Source organism: Poromitra crassiceps, assembly GCF_964638095.1.
Source record: "Poromitra crassiceps genome assembly, chromosome: 1".
Classification (NCBI taxonomy): Eukaryota; Metazoa; Chordata; class Actinopteri; order Beryciformes; family Melamphaidae; genus Poromitra; species Poromitra crassiceps.
Window position 1 is genome coordinate 51792514 of NC_139623.1, and position 17399 is coordinate 51809912.

Here is a 17399-nt window from a genome sequence, read left to right on the forward strand (position 1 = left end):
AGCACAGCACAACACAACACAACACAACACAGCACAACACAACACAGCACAACACAACACAACACAACACAACACAGCACAACACAACACAGCACAGCACAGCACAACACAACACAACACAGCACAACACAACACAGCACAACACAACACAACACAGCACAACACAACACAACACAGCACAGCACAACACAACACAGCACAGCACAACACAACACAACACAACACAACACAGCACAACACAGCACAACACAACACAACACAACACAGCACAACACAACACAACACAACACAACACAGCACAACACAACACAACACAACACAACACAGCACAACACAACACAACACAACACAGCACAACACAACACAACACAACACAGCACAACACAGCACAACACAACACAACACAACACAGCACAGCACAGCACAACACAACACAACACAGCACAGCACAGCACAACACAACACAACACAGCACAGCACAACACAACACAGCACAGCACAGCACAACACAACACAACACAGCACAGCACAACACAACACAACACAACACAGCACAACACAACACAACACAACACAGCACAACACAACACAACACAGCACAACACAACACAACACAGCACAACACAGCACAACACAACACAACACAACACAACACAACACAGCACAACACAGCACAACACAGCACAACACAACACAACACAACACAACACAGCACAACACAACACAACACAACACAACACAGCACAACACAGCACAACACAACACAACACAACACAACACAGCACAACACAGCACAACACAGCACAACACAACACAACACAACACAACACAACACAGCACAACACAAAACAACACAACACAACACAACACAACACAACACACCAATTGCGGCAAGATTTCAATTTCATCAAACAATCTCATTATGGTCTTTGTCTCTTGGTTTCATTTTCAAAGCTAAAACAGAAGATTGATCCACTGTTGACGGAAGCTGAAATGACCCCCAAAAAACAAGAAAATCATCCAATATTTATTTATCAATGCTTTTATTATTTAATCGCAGCATTTTTACTCAAACAGAAAACACAAAAAAATAAACAGTAGTTGTTCTTTTTTAATTTGTACATAAATTGATTAATTCTCATACACGCATGAAGTATCAAAACCAAACAAAATTAAACAGTCATTCGCATACTACCGATATAAATTCCATTTTGTTCAGTTATTAATATTATAATAGTAACACATAACAAATATTTACAAAGTCTTCTGTTCATAAAACTACAGTTATGTACACAGTCAGCGCTCCCTGCTTCAGAGAGACCAGAGAACTTGTTTCCTCGGGAAGGAAAAATTCAAAATCAAATCAAATCAAATCATAGCGTGGAAACACCAGGATGTGTCGCCCCCTAATAAATGCATAGAACTCGTTATGCTTGTTTTAACCCCCTTGGAGTCCCAGGTGTGAATTGTCTACATTTTTGGTTATAAAAAAAGACTAAGAATTATTTGCAGACACTGTTTGACCCTAGTGTGCTATCAAATCCACCTTCCAATGCTCTGACACTGTTATACATAATCAATCTGTGATGTTCAGTTCATTCCAGCAGTGATTTTGTGATGTCATTTCGTCACCAAACAGCAAAACAGCGCCAGAAATGCAAAGTACCAAACCAATAGTCTAACAATGTTTCAGGGTGGAGTTTATCATCATCATCATCATCATCATCGTCATCATACATAAAATTGCCAAAGTGGCATCTGTCTGTCTGTCTGTCTGCCTGCGATTTTGGTCACGTTTTGGTCCCAGTAAACTACCCCACCGCATTAGGCAACGGCCTCTGTTTCAAGACTATGACATCACTGATGATGTCACAATGAAAATCTTTATTTTATGACATCACTGATGATGTCATCATGACTAACCTATTTATATTAGTGTTCTGTCCCTTCCTGCTTCATTCTGATGAAGGTCGCCATGACCGAATGTAAATCTACAAATAAACTGGAAGTGAAGTCTATATGCAATGTGTGGACTCTACTTTTCTCTCACTACTGATCACTCACATCAGTGATGCAAAGTTGAGCAAATGTGCACTGAATGAGGTCACTCGAGCACTCATGATGTGATCAGTGATGGTCACTCGAGCAATTGTGATGTCATCAGTGATGCGAAGTTGGGCAAATTGTGCGCTGCGCATGCCAATAGAGCAGGCGAGGCCACGCAGCAGCCGAGCTGCGTACGTTGAGGTTGGTGCAACTCATCCTGTGATATTTGAACAAATTCTTATGATGAGCAAAGTGCTATAAACAGGCTGGAGTCAAATCTAAAACGGTGAGATCAGTGAAATCTTAACGAGCTAGTAGTTCATATCTTTTTTATCAAAGTTCTTTCAGATACACATCCCCCCCCCCCCCCCCCAGTTGATAAATTCCCCCTGCTGTCCCAGTCATTGCTCCACCCCCTCTGCTGCTCTAGGGAGAGTTGTAGACTAGCACCATGCTTCCTCCGATACATGTGCAGTCACCAGCTGCTTCTTTTCACCTGACAGCGAGGAGTTTCACCAGCAGGACGTAGCGCATGGGAGGATCACGCTATTCCCCTAGTTCGCCTCCCCACGAACAGGTGCCCCGACCGAGCAGAGGAGGTGCTAGTGCAGCGACCTGGACAACTACCCTTAATCCAACTTCCCACCTGCAGACATGACCAATTTGTGCATGTATGGATGCTCGACCAAGTCAGAGGTAACATGGGGGCCTGCGACCCTCATGTTGGTAGGTAGGGAATCTACCGTTGCACTACCCAGACGCCCTTACGTACCAAACCCTGTGTTCAAATGCTCTGCATGAGGAGAATGTGAGCACAGACAGACTGCTGGGGCATGGTGCTGCTGTATATGGTAGACAGACTGTTGTGCATAGTGCTTGGTAGACAGACAGACTGCTGCATAGTGCATGGTAGACAGACAGACTGCTGTGCATGCTGCATGGTAGACAGACTGCTGTGCATAGTGCTTGGTAGACAGACAGACTGCTGCATAGGGCATGGTAGACAGACAGACTGTTGTGCATGCTGCATGGTAGACAGACTGCTGTGCATGCTGCATAGGGCATGGTAGACAGACAGACTGTTGTGCATGCTGCATGGTAGACAGACTGCTGTGCATGCTGCATGGTAGACAGACAGACTGTTGTGCATGCTGCATGGTAGACAGACAGACTGCTGTGCATGCTGCATGGTAGACAGACTGCTGTGCATAGTGCTTGGTAGACAGACTGCTGTGCATGCTGCATGGTAGACAGACATACTGCTGTGCATGCTGCATGGTAGACAGACTGCTGTGCATAGTGTTTGGTAGACAGACTGCTGTGCATAGTGCTTGGTAGACAGACTGCTGTGCATGCTGCATGCTGCATGGTAGACAGACAGACGGCTGTGCATGCTGCATGGTAGACAGACAGACTGTTGCATACTGCATGGTAGACAGACTACTACTGTGCATGGTGCATGGTAGACAGACTACTACTGTGCATGGTGCATGGTAGACGGACTGTTGTGCATGATGCATGGTAGACAGACAGACTTCTGTGCATGCTGCATGGTAGACAGACTGCTGTGCATGCTGCATGGTAGACAGCCAGACTGCTGTGCATGGTGCATGGTAGACAGACAGACTGCTGTGCATGCTGCATGGTAGACAGACAGACTGCTGTGCATGCTGCATGGTAGACAGACTGCTGTGCATGCTGCATGGTAGACAGACAGACTGCTGTGCATGCTGCATGGTAGACAGACGATGGCGCCGATGGCGCACAGATGCACGATGGCGCCTAGGTGGGTGGTCGGTGTCTGTCTGTCTGTCTGTCAGTCCAGAGTCTCCATCCTAGGAATCTTGTGCGCGTAGCGCGCAAGATTCCTAGTTTTTTAAAGTTTGTATAGCCTAGTAGGAAACCAACGTGGGTTTTTACAGATATTACAGATACATTTTTTGTTGTTGAAATGTTGAACTTCAGGTGATGTTTTAATGGTCCTGAATGGACATTTAGCATTGGGGAATAAAGCCTTCATATGGAGACCTCAGATAGACGGAGTATAAAAGAATGAGATAGTTAAAGGATTAGTCCGCGCTGATAGGAATGAAGCTCCTGTTTCAAAGGTCAGCCTTTCTTCACGCCGACAGGCCTGTGTGATGAGATTGACTGACAAACAGCATGGGAAGACTTTACATCCAAAATGGGATCAATAATTTATACATATAAAAAGGAAAGACAATTCCGCTGCTTTGTCAAGTCCTGCGTCACGCTATACCGATGCTACCGATATTTCACACGCGAGGGCCGTGTTCGATTCCCGGTGTGTCAATCTTTTTTTACTCTAACCCAAACCATACCCCGAACTTTACCAAGATGTTTCAGTTGCCTGAAGTTAACCAACGTCGCAACATTTTCAAATTAACGGACATGACTGTTGTGGGAGTTCTACTGGACGACCCTGCTCCTCCAAATAGCACATGAAAGGGGAGCTTTGTGGGTATATTGGCCAAAGCATGGGAATGTGACTCCCTGAGATGAACATGTGTTGGAAACATGCTATGCATAATTTTCAGCCCTATAAAAGGTGACTGTAGAATTTCAGGTAGGCTATATAATACCAATGTAACACAAATTTTCTCAAAAATATAGATGTCGGTCTGTAAAACCGCTATTTTCTCAACCAATTATTACCCACCATCCTTTGCAAATTACATTTGTTTTTTTTATCAATCATCTTGTAGCCTACGAGCAGATGCCACTTTTCCAGACAGTGAATGTTTTCTTTAATGGAATTCCTGTTGTCGGCAAAGTGAGCAATCTACACGGGACGTCCCAACCTGGAACCAGGAGGGTGCGTTCCAGGACTACAAGGTTCCTACACATTTTCAATTAAGACGTTCCAAACTTTTTCCAGACCTTGATATGTTGTCTGGTGTTCAATATGTTTTAGGCAGATAGACATCTTGCCCCTGCTCATATCACTTTATAGATGAAGATTGTTCTTCACAGCCACAAATATCAGAATATGTGAGATGATTGGCAGGGTTCTTACATGCTTTCCATTTTAAAAAGTATTTTTTTTCACAGACCTGTATGCTCTTGACTGGATGTGATTTTGGGAGGTATTTGATATACAGTAATGCATGCTGGGCTCAAAGTGGGTCTACAACAGCATAAAAGCTAGAATGATGTGTGTATCGGACCTGAACATCATTTGGAAATGATCAAATTCATTTTTAATACTTTTCCAGACTTTCCAGACATGAGTAGGAACCCTGGGACTCCGCAATTAAAAAACACATAAAAAGGTAGAGACTCCAGTGCAAGGCTAATTTAGTGTACAAACTGATTACATAACGAGTCTACCCACCCATCTCTCCCTCTCTTTCTGAACAAATACAGCAGAGGGAGGGAGAGAGAGAACAAGTGAATAGAAACAGCATGCAAGCCAAACCGCAAACTGTCATCAAAGAGCTTGGTCGCCATGACAACCGACAATGTCATGGATACAAACATTGGCAAATGGCTGTGCTCTCCGGGCTCGACAGGTAGGTTATTACCTGTGCAGAAACAGGCATTACTAGGCAATCATTAACTTTTCCATAGAAAGTTCTGCAATAGTTTCTGTTGATTATTTATTTACTCATTTTCCCTGCGGGAAGATTATGTCGCAAAGAAGTTTCAACCATCATTGGCATGGAATATTAATAATATTAACATCAGGTGATAAAAAAAGAAGAAAAGAAACAAAAGTCAAGTATAAATCTCAATACATTCATTGTATGTTTCAGACACACATATGCACACAGATATAAACAAATATTTACAGAACATGCTCCCCGCCTTCTCCCTCCAACTCCAACACTTTAAAGTTCATACCTCAAAATGATAACTGATGATGATGATGATGGTGGTGGTGCTGAAAAGTTGGTGTCGAATTCGTAGGAAAAGCAATGTCATGTTGTTGTTTGGAGAAGAAGAAAAAACTTTTCAGAGTGAAATCTGCAGATTAGGAGTCCCCAAATGCACCGTGGGAGCTTGACACCATAGTTCTGCTCACTGCAATAGTTGTAATGTAATGTACGTGAAGTGTGTGTAGCATATTAGCATCTGCGTTCTATGGCTTATGTAGGCCTATGTTTACATACGGTATGTACTGTGTGGTGTGTGTGTGACCAGTTCATGTTTTAAATGAATATACCAAGCTTCTCTGTTAAGTGATGAGAACATGGATGCCAAAATTACCCATGTAAATGGTAGGACTGCATTTATATAGCGCTTTTATCCAGAGTGCTTTAGGCCTACATCCACCCACCGATGGCGGCAAGCTACGACACAGGGTCCTGGCGCAGCCATCAGGAGCAATTTGAGGTTCAGTATCTTGCCCAAGGACACTTCGACATGCGGACTGGAGGCGAGGATCAAACCACCGACCTATTTTATCCAAAGCGATTAGCGGCAAAGCCGCCCCATCCATGTGTCCTCAGATCATTCACTCAACTTGTAGCTGCAGTTTTGTGAAAGTAACTGCTGTAAACGGTAAGTCAACTTAAATGACATGTGGCTAATTCTGCTGTAAAACTAAACGGTAAGTCAACTTAAATGATATGTGGCTAATTAGCTGATTGGTAAGATACACATGGAATATGCTATAAAAAGGACATAGCCTACTGTTTGAACTAGCAGGGACTACCTTCCCAACGTTTCCAGAGGAAGATACTGTAATTTGGGAAGTGAAGTCACCGAGCAGCGGTTGGTTCATTTTTGACGAATCTTATGAATAAAAAAACACTGAGAACTTTTAGCACTAAACGGTCAGTCTTCTTTCTTTGGATAATGCTTCTAGAGCTACAACGATTAGTCGACTCATTTTTAAAATGCAAAAGATTCTCTCGTTCCCACTTCTTCTTCTTCTGGTTTCTTTAGTCTTCTATGACAGTAAACTGAAGATCTTTGGGCTGTGGACTGTTGCTCAGGACACAAGAAGACATTTTAAGATGTCATCTTGAGCTTTGGGGGAAAAGTGAACGACATTTTTCACCATTTCGTGTGATTTTATAGACCAAACGACTAATCGATTGGTCAAGAAAATAATCGACAGATTAATCGATAATGAAAATATAGTTAGTTGCAGCCCTGAATGCTTCTATCACAAGATAGTGAATGCTAAAGTGTTAGCATGGAGTGACAATGAATCATTTGATGGGACAATTTCCCAAAAAACTTGGTGCATTCCTTCAATGCCGTTACAGTCAGGTACGTAGTTGTCAGGTATGTATACTGCGTGTGTGTGTGTGTGTGTGTGTGTGTGTGTGTGTGCGCGCGCGCACGTGTGTGTGTGTGTGTGTGTGTGTGTGAGTTAATTCTGGTGGCGTTTCATGTGCAGGGCGAGGTGGTCTGATCGGGAGAAGCAGCGGCTGCAGGCGACACACTTGAAGGGCTTGGCCCCGGTGTGTTTGCGGTAGTGTCGCGTCAGCTCGTCCGACCGGGCGAAGCGCCAGTCGCACCCGTCCCAGGTGCAGCGGTACGGTTTCTCACCTGCCGGAGACAGGAGACACCAGACTTAATATAGACACAGGAGAAACCAGACTTACATACGCTTAATACAGACACAGGAGAAGCCAGACCTAATGCATACATTTAATATAGACACAGGAGAAATAATACATACGTTTAATACAGACACAGGAGAAACCAGACCTAATACATACATTAATACAGCGTTTTTGTAAACAACATCTTTCTTTTAACCCATATTTATCCCAAGGTGCAACTTCCAGGGCTGAAAAATGAAGCCAATGCGGAAGTGCCTTAAAGGGACGGTTCACCCTAAAATCCAAAATACATATTTTTACTCTCACCTGTAGTGCCATTTATCCATCTAGATAATTGTGTGTTAGTTGCCTGAGTTTTGGAGATATCAGCCCTAGAGATTTCTGCCTTCTCTCCAATACAATGCAACTGGATGGCACTCGGCTTGTGGTGCTCAAAAAAACTCAACAGCAATGTCTCTTTCCAGAAATCTTGACCCTGTTACTCAAGATAATCCATAGACCACAGCGGTTTCATCTCGTAACTATTTTCTTTCGACTGAACTACTCTCACTAGCTGCTAACTAGCTGCTGCAAGCTGCAGGTTCATGTAGGAACTATAGCTAGCAGCTAGAGGGTGTAGTTTGGTTAAAAGAAAATAGTTCCTACATGAAACTGCTCACAAGGTCTGTGGATTATCTGTGGAACCTTATCGTGCATTAAAATAGTTTAACACACATCTAGGAGTTACATCCAGCGCCTTGCAAATGAACAGCTCATAACTGCTGCAGTGTGATGCTGAAAGAAATATCTCGTGGGGGGGAAAAAAGACAAAGTTTCCTTCAATCCACATCGAGAGGGAGCCTTTCAACCCTGTCAAACCATAGACTGTATAAATATGGACGTAACTATAACTATAAAATATAATTTCTTCTCCTTGATTAAGTTGAAAAATTTGAATCGACGGCTGTTGCCATCTTGGTTTTAGTGCGACGGAGGGGGTTGAGAGGGTGGAGCTAGGGGGGGCGTGGGATGAGCACAGATAACCTATGGGGGTGATCTTACGTGCTGACAAACATGCCCACCTTAGCTCGCAGTGGAAGCTCTTCAAGCTAGCTGAAGCTAGGTCAGACTGCTAGCAAGCTAGCTAACAGGCTACATCCAGGCCATCCACCTTTGTCGGTCGCGACCGTGAAGCAGTGAAGAGTCGACGTCCCACATTCACGACGTTGAGGTAGGCTAAATTAACTCGAAACTACAATAAAAGTTTAACCAAAGATTTATCTGTTATTGACATTATCGCTATTATAACGTACTAAGCATATAGTGGGATTGCAGAAATATGCCCAGATATTAGCTACTGTGAAACAACATTAACGTTGATCAATGTATAGCCACCCCATTATGTAACTTTTTCATGTCATTCCCTGAAGCATACATTTTATTTTAGCGCTACAGCAGTGTGGATCTTGGGTGAGTGTGGCACTGTGGCATGCTGCAAGGTCTTGGGGATCAGCTTCAGGTGGACTGGTCTTCGGTCTCCCATCCAGCAGCTGCATCAGATCTCATCATTGATCATCAAGTGATTGATCCACATTATTGATGATTATTTATAAAAAAAATCTCATTGTGTAAATATTTTGTGAAAGCACCAATAGTCAGAGAAGGAAACCTCTCTTTGCATTTTATTTTGGTTGGTGTTTTAACACATTGAGTGCCAGTCGTTTTTTCAATGCTGTAGGTAAGTTGTGCCAGGTTTTTTTTTGAGGATTCTGGCTCATTTTACAAGAGCCGAGGATTCTTTTCTGTTAAGACTTCGTGAACACCAATCATCTAAAAAGAACTAATAGAATGTGTGCTTTCTCTGTCTAAAAGAGTTAGTTTGCAGAGTTAGTAGTTATGTAGATATTAGCCGTTGAGTACAGCATGGTTTCAGAGATTTTCAGAGAGTTTAGAGATAAATGGATTTTTAGAACCACCTCACGTGCCTGTGATTATGGGTGCCCTTGGGCAAGTCTGTATACTGTATTGTGTGTGTGTGTGTGTGTGTGTGTGTGTGTGTGTGTGTGTGTGTGTGTGTGTGTGTGTCTCCAATCTCCTCCCTCCGTCTGTGCTGCGGAGGGAGGAGGCTCCGCGGCCGCTCTCGGGCAGTCTGGACTGTAAAACTGGCTCGTTCGTTTCTTGAGGTGTCGGCTGAGAGCTTTGAAGAAGCTTTTGCGATTCTGGTCTTATTTATGCGCAAAGGTACTCGAGTGTGTGTGTGTGTGTGCGCGCGCGCATGTGTGTGTGTGTGTGTGTGTGTGTGTGTGTGTGAAATCGAAAGAGTTTTCGCCCAGCTATTTCCTTGAAAATTAAATGGCTTTCTCCCGCGGACTGGCTTTCTCTCTGTCTGGAGAGAACTGTTGCCACTTAGTGGTCGGTAAAATAGATTATACACATTCTCTTCCTCCAATATTGATATAGAAGACGTAAAAGGGGTTGATTGATGTCCCACCGTCAAAAAAAAAAATGTTTATGTAAGACGAGATATCTCGTCTTTGGCACTCAACGGTTGGATTATGTAAGACGAGATATCTCGTCCATGGCACTCAACGTGTTAATAAAAGTACTGGCTTTGAGATACCATTGAAAATGTAGCCCAATTTGTAGAAAATGCAGATGTGAACAGGTCTAGATAGGCTAATGACAACTAGGGAATATCATCCAAGGAAATACCACGGTTTAATGCCAACAGATAAACCATACAGATTTTTTGTAATTGTAAACAGAAATAGGGGAGCAGAGACATGACTTTCAAGTATAACACAATGTACAACTTTTATTCAAAGACAGTCTGGACAGGATTGAAAAATACTAGTTCACTTGCATTCACCTCAGACCAGACGGGACACTACGTTCAAGTCTGAAATGTACCTAGATTTGCTAGAAAAATTGACATTTCAGCTTCTCACCTGATGTCACTATTAATGGACAGTAGCCTACAGTAGTAAGGATTTTGAAAGTTTTGATGAATCAATCCATATGCATATGCTGTGAGCCTTTTATAATTCAAAAACCTTACTTCCAACAATTAACTAGCCTGCACTAACTACTGCACAGTAACGTGTAAAAATATTGAATGCAACAGCCTTGTTCTGGAGGGAACCCCTCAGCTGAATTAACATTGGAATATTATATCAAGCCTTGATACATTTTATTTTACTCCTACAGCAGGGTGAATCTTAACGTCTAGCTACAGCTAGCTAGGTTACATCTGGAATATAACAAGCCGTTAACGGCAGGGCCCAGTCTCAGTCAGTTTCTGAAGTGCAAAAACATTAACGCTAATCACAGAATGTGTGTTATAGTAATACTATAATAAAAAAAATAATACTATGCTCACTTTAGGTCATGACATTCACGTTACCGTTATAGCCTCCGGACATCTAGCTAGCTAAATGGGTTACATCTGGAACCACGCTGAAATGTGAGTGCATTAACGTTAATATTTCTATTAGGTCAAACACACCTTAACGTTATGAGTGCGGCCGTTTTTGATTAACATTAATACCCCGTTCAAGACAACTCGGATTGCCGGAAAAAATGGGTTCCGACCTGTAAAAGGTGAATTGAACGGTCGTTCAGGCCGGAATTACAGCTCGGAAATTCGAGTATCTTGCATCGTTAATGATAATCACAGTATTATTATAAAGATGTTTGTTGACGTTTTAACACACAATTTGAGGTCTTAATTATGTAATGTTAACGTTTCATATGTGTTTGTGTCATCTGTGTTTCGCTCTGTGTGAAATTCAGCATTCAGCATCTTCGGTTAGCATTGTTCGCTAGTAGGTAGCTACCATGCTAATGCGGGTTGCTAGGCTATAGCAAGTTCGGTTTCCCACCTGTGCGGGAGGTGCAGCGTGAACGCAAATCTGTCCTGGACGGAGGTTCCGTGTTGAAACTTATGGCGCTCTGAGTTGTCTTGAATGCGGTATAAGTCCATGATCAAATCTAGCATTTCGGTATATTCAGTGTGTGTATCATGCTAGCATTATTAGCACAGATGGCTATGTGAAACGCTATTTACAGTCCATGGTAAAACGTTAGCAGTGACCACCAACAACTTCATTCACTCAACGAAAAAAGTGGAAACCACCTTTCTTTGAGGTACGGTTAATACAACCAACTGCATCGCAAGAAGGCATATTTACTGTCCAATATTGACAAAAAGACTGCAACACCACGACGCGACCGTGAGGTCAGACAATTACGTTAGCATAGCTGTTAGCATAGCCACACAGTAAACAGGCTGTGCATTATGGCAACTCAACCCACCCACTCACTCAACATGCCCTTAATTATGCATAACTTTAAACCCTTATCAAATATAAACGGGCGAGTATTAAAATATATGTTCCCTCCACATATGTTATGAAAAGGTGAAATTAGATATATAGACCAAAACCGTGTTTCGGGCCAGACTGTAAATATGTTTAATTACAGTTAGAAAGTTGGGCATTTTAACAGGAACAACGGGACTCCTGAGTCCTGCCTCAAGTGGCCATTTGAGGAATTACAGCTTAAACAAACACTACCGCAACTTCAGGGGAAAGTGGGAGGGGTTGGGTCTTGTGTCAAACCTGCGCAAATTCCAACACATGCCATGTCACTACCACTTAACAGCAACCTGAGGGCCTAAGTGTTCTTGTACAGCTACCTTAGTGAGGACAGGGCTTGAGTGTTCTTGTACAGCTATCTTAGTGAGGACAGAACCTGAGTGTTCTTGTCACTATCTTAGTGAGGACAGGGCCTCTGAGTGTTCTTGTACAGCTATCTTAGTGAGGACATGGCCTGAGTGTTCTTGTACAGCTATCTTAGTGAGGACATGGCCCGAGTGTTCTTGTACAGCTATCTTAGTGAGGACAGGGCTTGAGTGTTCTTGTACAGTTATCTTAGTGAGGACATGGCCCGAGTGTTCTTGTACAGCTATCTTAGTGAGGACAGGGCCCGAGTGTTCTTGTACAGCTATCTTAGTGAGGACATGACCCGAGTGTTCTTGTACAGCTATGTTAGTGAGGACATGGCCCGAGTGTTCTTGTACAGCTATCTTAGTGAGGACATGGCCCGAGTGTTCTTGTACAGCTATCTTAGTGAGGACATGGCCTGAGTGTTCTTGTACAGCTATCTTAGTGAGTACAGGGCCTGAGTGTTCTTGTACAGCTATCTTAGTGAGGACATGACCCGAGTGTTCTTGTACAGCTATGTTAGTGAGGACATGGCCCGAGTGTTCTTGTACAGCTATCTTAGTGAGGACATGGCCCGAGTGTTCTTGTACAGCTATCTTAGTGAGGACATGGCCCGAGTGTTCTTGTACAGCTATGTTAGTGAGGACATGGCCCGAGTGTTCTTGTACAGCTATCTTAGTGAGGACATGACCCGAGTGTTCTTGTACAGCTATGTTAGTGAGGACATGGCCCGAGTGTTCTTGTACAGCTATCTTAGTGAGGACATGGCCCGAGTGTTCTTGTACAGCTATCTTAGTGAGGACATGGCCTGAGTGTTCTTGTACAGCTATCTTAGTGAGTACAGGGCCTGAGTGTTCTTGTACAGCTATGTTAGTGAGGACATGGCCCGAGTGTTCTTGTACAGCTATCTTAGTGAGGACATGGCCCGAGTGTTCTTGTACAGCTATCTTAGTGAGGACATGGCCTGAGTGTTCTTGTACAGCTATGTTAGTGAGGACAGGGCCCGAGTGTTCTTGTACAGCTATCTTAGTGAGGACATGGCCTGAGTGTTCTTGTACAGCTATCTTAGTGAGGACATGGCCCGAGTGTTCTTGTACAGCTATCTTAGTGAGGACATGGCCTGAGTGTTCTTGTACAGCTATCTTAGTGAGGACATGGCCCGAGTGTTCTTGTACAGCTATGTTAGTGAGGACATGGCCCGAGTGTTCTTGTACAGCTATGTTAGTGAGGACATGGCCCGAGTGTTCTTGTACAGCTATGTTAGTGAGGACATGGCCCGAGTGTTCTTGTACAGCTATCTTAGTGAGGAGGACAGGGCCTCTGAGTGTTCTTGTACAGCTATCTTAGTGAGGAGGACAGGGCCTCTGAGTGTTCTTGTACAGCTATCTTAGTGAGGACTCGTGAGTGTTCTTGTATAGCTATCTTAGTGAGGAGGACAGGGCCTGAGTGTTCTTGTACAGCTATCTTAGTGAGGACATGGCCCGAGTGTTCTTGTACAGCTATCTTAGTGAGGACATGGCCTGAGTCTTCTTGTACAGCTATCTTAGTGAGGACAGGGCCCGAGTGTTCTTGTACAGCTATCTTAGTGAGGAGGACAGGGCCTCTGAGTGTTCTTGTACAGCTATCTTAGTGAGGACTCATGTGAGTGTTCTTGTACAGCTATCTTAGTGAGGACAGGGCCTGAGTGTTCTTGTACCGCTATCTTAGTGAGGACTCATGTGAGTGTTCTTGTACAGCTATCTCAGTGAGGACAGGGCCTGAGTGTTCTTGTACCGCTATATTAGTGAGGACTCATGTGAGTGTTCTTGTACACCTATCTTAGTGAGGACAGGGCCTGAGTGTTCTTGTACCGCTATATTAGTGAGGACTCATGTGAGTGTTCTTGTACACCTATCTTAGTGAGGACAGGGCCTGAGTCTTCTTGTACAGCTATCTTAGTGAGGACTCGTGAGTGTTCTTGTATAGCTATCTTAGTGAGGAGGACAGGGCCTGAGTGTTCTTGTACAGCTATCTTAGTGAGGACATGGCCCGAGTGTTCTTGTACAGTTATCTTAGTGAGGACAGGGCCTGAGTGTTCTTGTATAGCTATCTTAGTGAGGACAGGGCCTGAGTGTTCTTGTATAGCTATCTTAGTGAGGACAGGGCCTGAGTGTTATTGTATAGCTATCTTAGTGAGGACATGGCCTGAGTGTTCTTGTATAGCTATCTTAGTGAGGACAGGGCCTGAGTGTTCTTGTAGAGCTATCTTAGTGAGGACTCATGTGAGTGTTCTTGTAGAGCTATCTTAGTGAGGACATGGCCTGAGTGTTCTTGTACAGCTATCTTAGTGAGGACAGGGCCTGAGTGTTCTTGTACAGCTATCTTAGTGAGGACATGGCCTGAGTGTTCTTGTACAGCTATCTTAGTGAGGACAGGACCTGAGTGTTCTTGTAGAGTTATCTTAGTGAGGACAGGGCCTGAGTGTTCTTGTAGAGTTATCTTAGTGAGGACAGGGCCTGAGTGTTCTTGTACAGCTATCTTAGTGAGGACATGGCCTGAGTGTTCTTGTAGAGCTATCTTAGTGAGGACATGGCCTGAGTGTCCTTGTAGAGTTATCTTAGTGAGGACAGGGCCTGAGTGTTCTTGTAGAGTTATCTTAGTGAGGACATGGCCTGAGTGTTCTTGTAGAGTTATCTTAGTGAGGACAGGGCCTGAGTGTTCTTGTAGAGCTATCTTAGTGAGGACATGGCCTGAGTGTTCTTGTACAGCTATCTTAGTGAGGACAGGACCTGAGTGTTCTTGTAGAGTTATCTTAGTGAGGACAGGGCCTGAGTGTTCTTGTAGAGCTATCTTAGTGAGGACATGGCCTGAGTGTTCTTGTACAGCTATCTTAGTGAGGACAGGGCCTGAGTGTTCTTGTAGAGCTATCTTAGTGAGGACATGGCCTGAGTGTCCTTGTAGAGCTATCTTAGTGAGGACAGGGCCTGAGTGTTCTTGTAGAGCTATCTTAGTGAAGACAGGGCCTGAGTGTTCTTGTAGAGCTATCTTAGTGAGGACAGGGCCTGAGTGTTCTTGTAGAGCTATCTTAGTGAGGACATGGCCTGAGTGTTCTTGTACAGCTATCTTAGTGAGGACAGGGCCTGAGTGTTCTTGTAGAGCTATCTTAGTGAGGACATGGCCTGAGTGTCCTTGTAGAGCTATCTTAGTGAGGACATGGCCTGAGTGTCCTTGTAGAGCTATCTTAGTGAGGACATGGCCTGAGTGTCCTTGTAGAGCTATCTTAGTGAGGACATGGCCTGAGTGTTCTTGTACAGCTATCTTAGTGAGGACAGGGCCTGAGTGTTCTTGTAGAGCTATCTTAGTGAGGACATGGCCTGAGTGTTCTTGTACAGCTATCTTAGTGAGGACAGGGCCTGAGTGTTCTTGTACAGCTATCTTAGTGAGGACATGGCCTGAGTGTTCTTGTACAGCTATCTTAGTGAGGACAGGGCCTGAGTCTTCTTGTACAGCTATCTTAGTGAGGACAGGGCCTGAGTGTTCTTGTAGAGTTATCTTAGTGAGGACATGGCCTGAGTGTTCTTGTACAGCTATCTTAGTGAGGACAGGGCCTGAGTGTTCTTGTACAGCTATCTTAGTGAGGACAGGGCCTGAGTGTTCTTGTACAGCTATCTTAGTGAGGACAGGGCCTGAGTGTTCTTGTACAGCTATCTTAGTGAGGACATGGCACGAGTGTTCTTGTAGAGTTATCTTAGTGAGGACAGGGCCTGAGTGTTCTTGTACAGCTATCTTAGTGAGGACAGGGCCTGAGTGTTCTTGTACAGCTATCTTAGTGAGGACAGGGCCTGAGTGTTCTTGTAGAGTTATCTTAGTGAGGACAGGGCCTGAGTGTTCTTGTATAGCTATCTTAGTGAGGACTCATGTGAGTGTTCTTGTACAGTTATCTTAGTGAGGACAGGGCCTGAGTGTTCTTGTAGAGTTATCTTAGTGAGGACATGGCCTGAGTGTTCTTGTAGAGTTATCTTAGTGAGGACATGGCCTGAGTGTTCTTGTAGAGTTATCTTAGTGGGGACAGGGCCTGAGTGTTCTTGTAGAGCTATCTTAGTGAGGACATGGCCTGAGTGTTCTTGTACAGCTATCTTAGTGAGGACAGGACCTGAGTGTTCTTGTAGAGTTATCTTAGTGAGGACAGGGCCTGAGTGTTCTTGTAGAGCTATCTTAGTGAGGACATGGCCTGAGTGTTCTTGTACAGCTATCTTAGTGAGGACAGGGCCTGAGTGTTCTTGTAGAGCTATCTTAGTGAGGACATGGCCTGAGTGTCCTTGTAGAGCTATCTTAGTGAGGACATGGCCTGAATGTCCTTGTAGAGCTATCTTAGTGAGGACATGGCCTGAGTGTTCTTGTACAGCTATCTTAGTGAGGACAGGGCCTGAGTGTTCTTGTAGAGCTATCTTAGTGAGGACATGGCCCGAGTGTTCTTGTACAGCTATCTTAGTGAGGACAGGGCCTGAGTGTTCTTGTACAGCTATCTTAGTGAGGACATGGCCTGAGTGTTCTTGTACAGCTATCTTAGTGAGGACAGGGCCTGAGTCTTCTTGTACAGCTATCTTAGTGAGGACAGGGCCTGAGTGTTCTTGTAGAGTTATCTTAGTGAGGACAGGGCCTGAGTGTTCTTGTAGAGCTATCTTAGTGAGGACTCATGTGAGTGTTCTTGTACAGCTATCTTAGTGAGGACAGGGCCTGAGTCTTCTTGTACAGCTATCTTAGTGAGGACAGGGCCTCAGCGTTCTTGTACAGCTATCTTAGTGAGTGTGTAATATTTTTTTTTTTTGCAATTTCTTAGAGCCGCCAACTAAAGCTTCGAGAGCTGCCAGCGTCTCGCGAGCCGCGCAATGAGGAACTAGGATCTATATCTTAAACTTATGCAGGCAACGAGCTGTGTATTGTGTAGGCTACTATCTTCATATGTAATTGTCATCCTCTTAAGGAGGATGATTCCTCTTCAATGAATTCTCTGACTGCACTGTATGTTGAGCGTTGCGGAGCGTTAATTGACGATTGAAACGTAGTATCAAGTTAACGTTACTCGTACAATTAGACATGGTAATCGTAACGTACAATTTGAAATTGTTTC

The 17399-nt window shown here is 44.0% G+C and overlaps 1 protein-coding gene across 2 annotated transcripts in view; it reads right to left on the reverse strand.

Annotated features, from left to right (window-relative positions):
• Positions 1–1035: 1035 nt before the first annotated feature.
• Positions 1036–17399, reverse strand: part of klf5l (Kruppel like factor 5 like) — a 110445-nt gene continuing 94081 nt past the window's right edge. For both annotated transcript variants that reach the window (XM_083647838.1, XM_083647839.1), the window contains one exon: positions 1036–7569. In XM_083647838.1, coding sequence (XP_083503964.1) covers positions 7391–7569 — 179 coding nt within the window. In that variant the 3' untranslated portion in view covers positions 1036–7390. The remainder of the gene's footprint in view (positions 7570–17399) is intronic.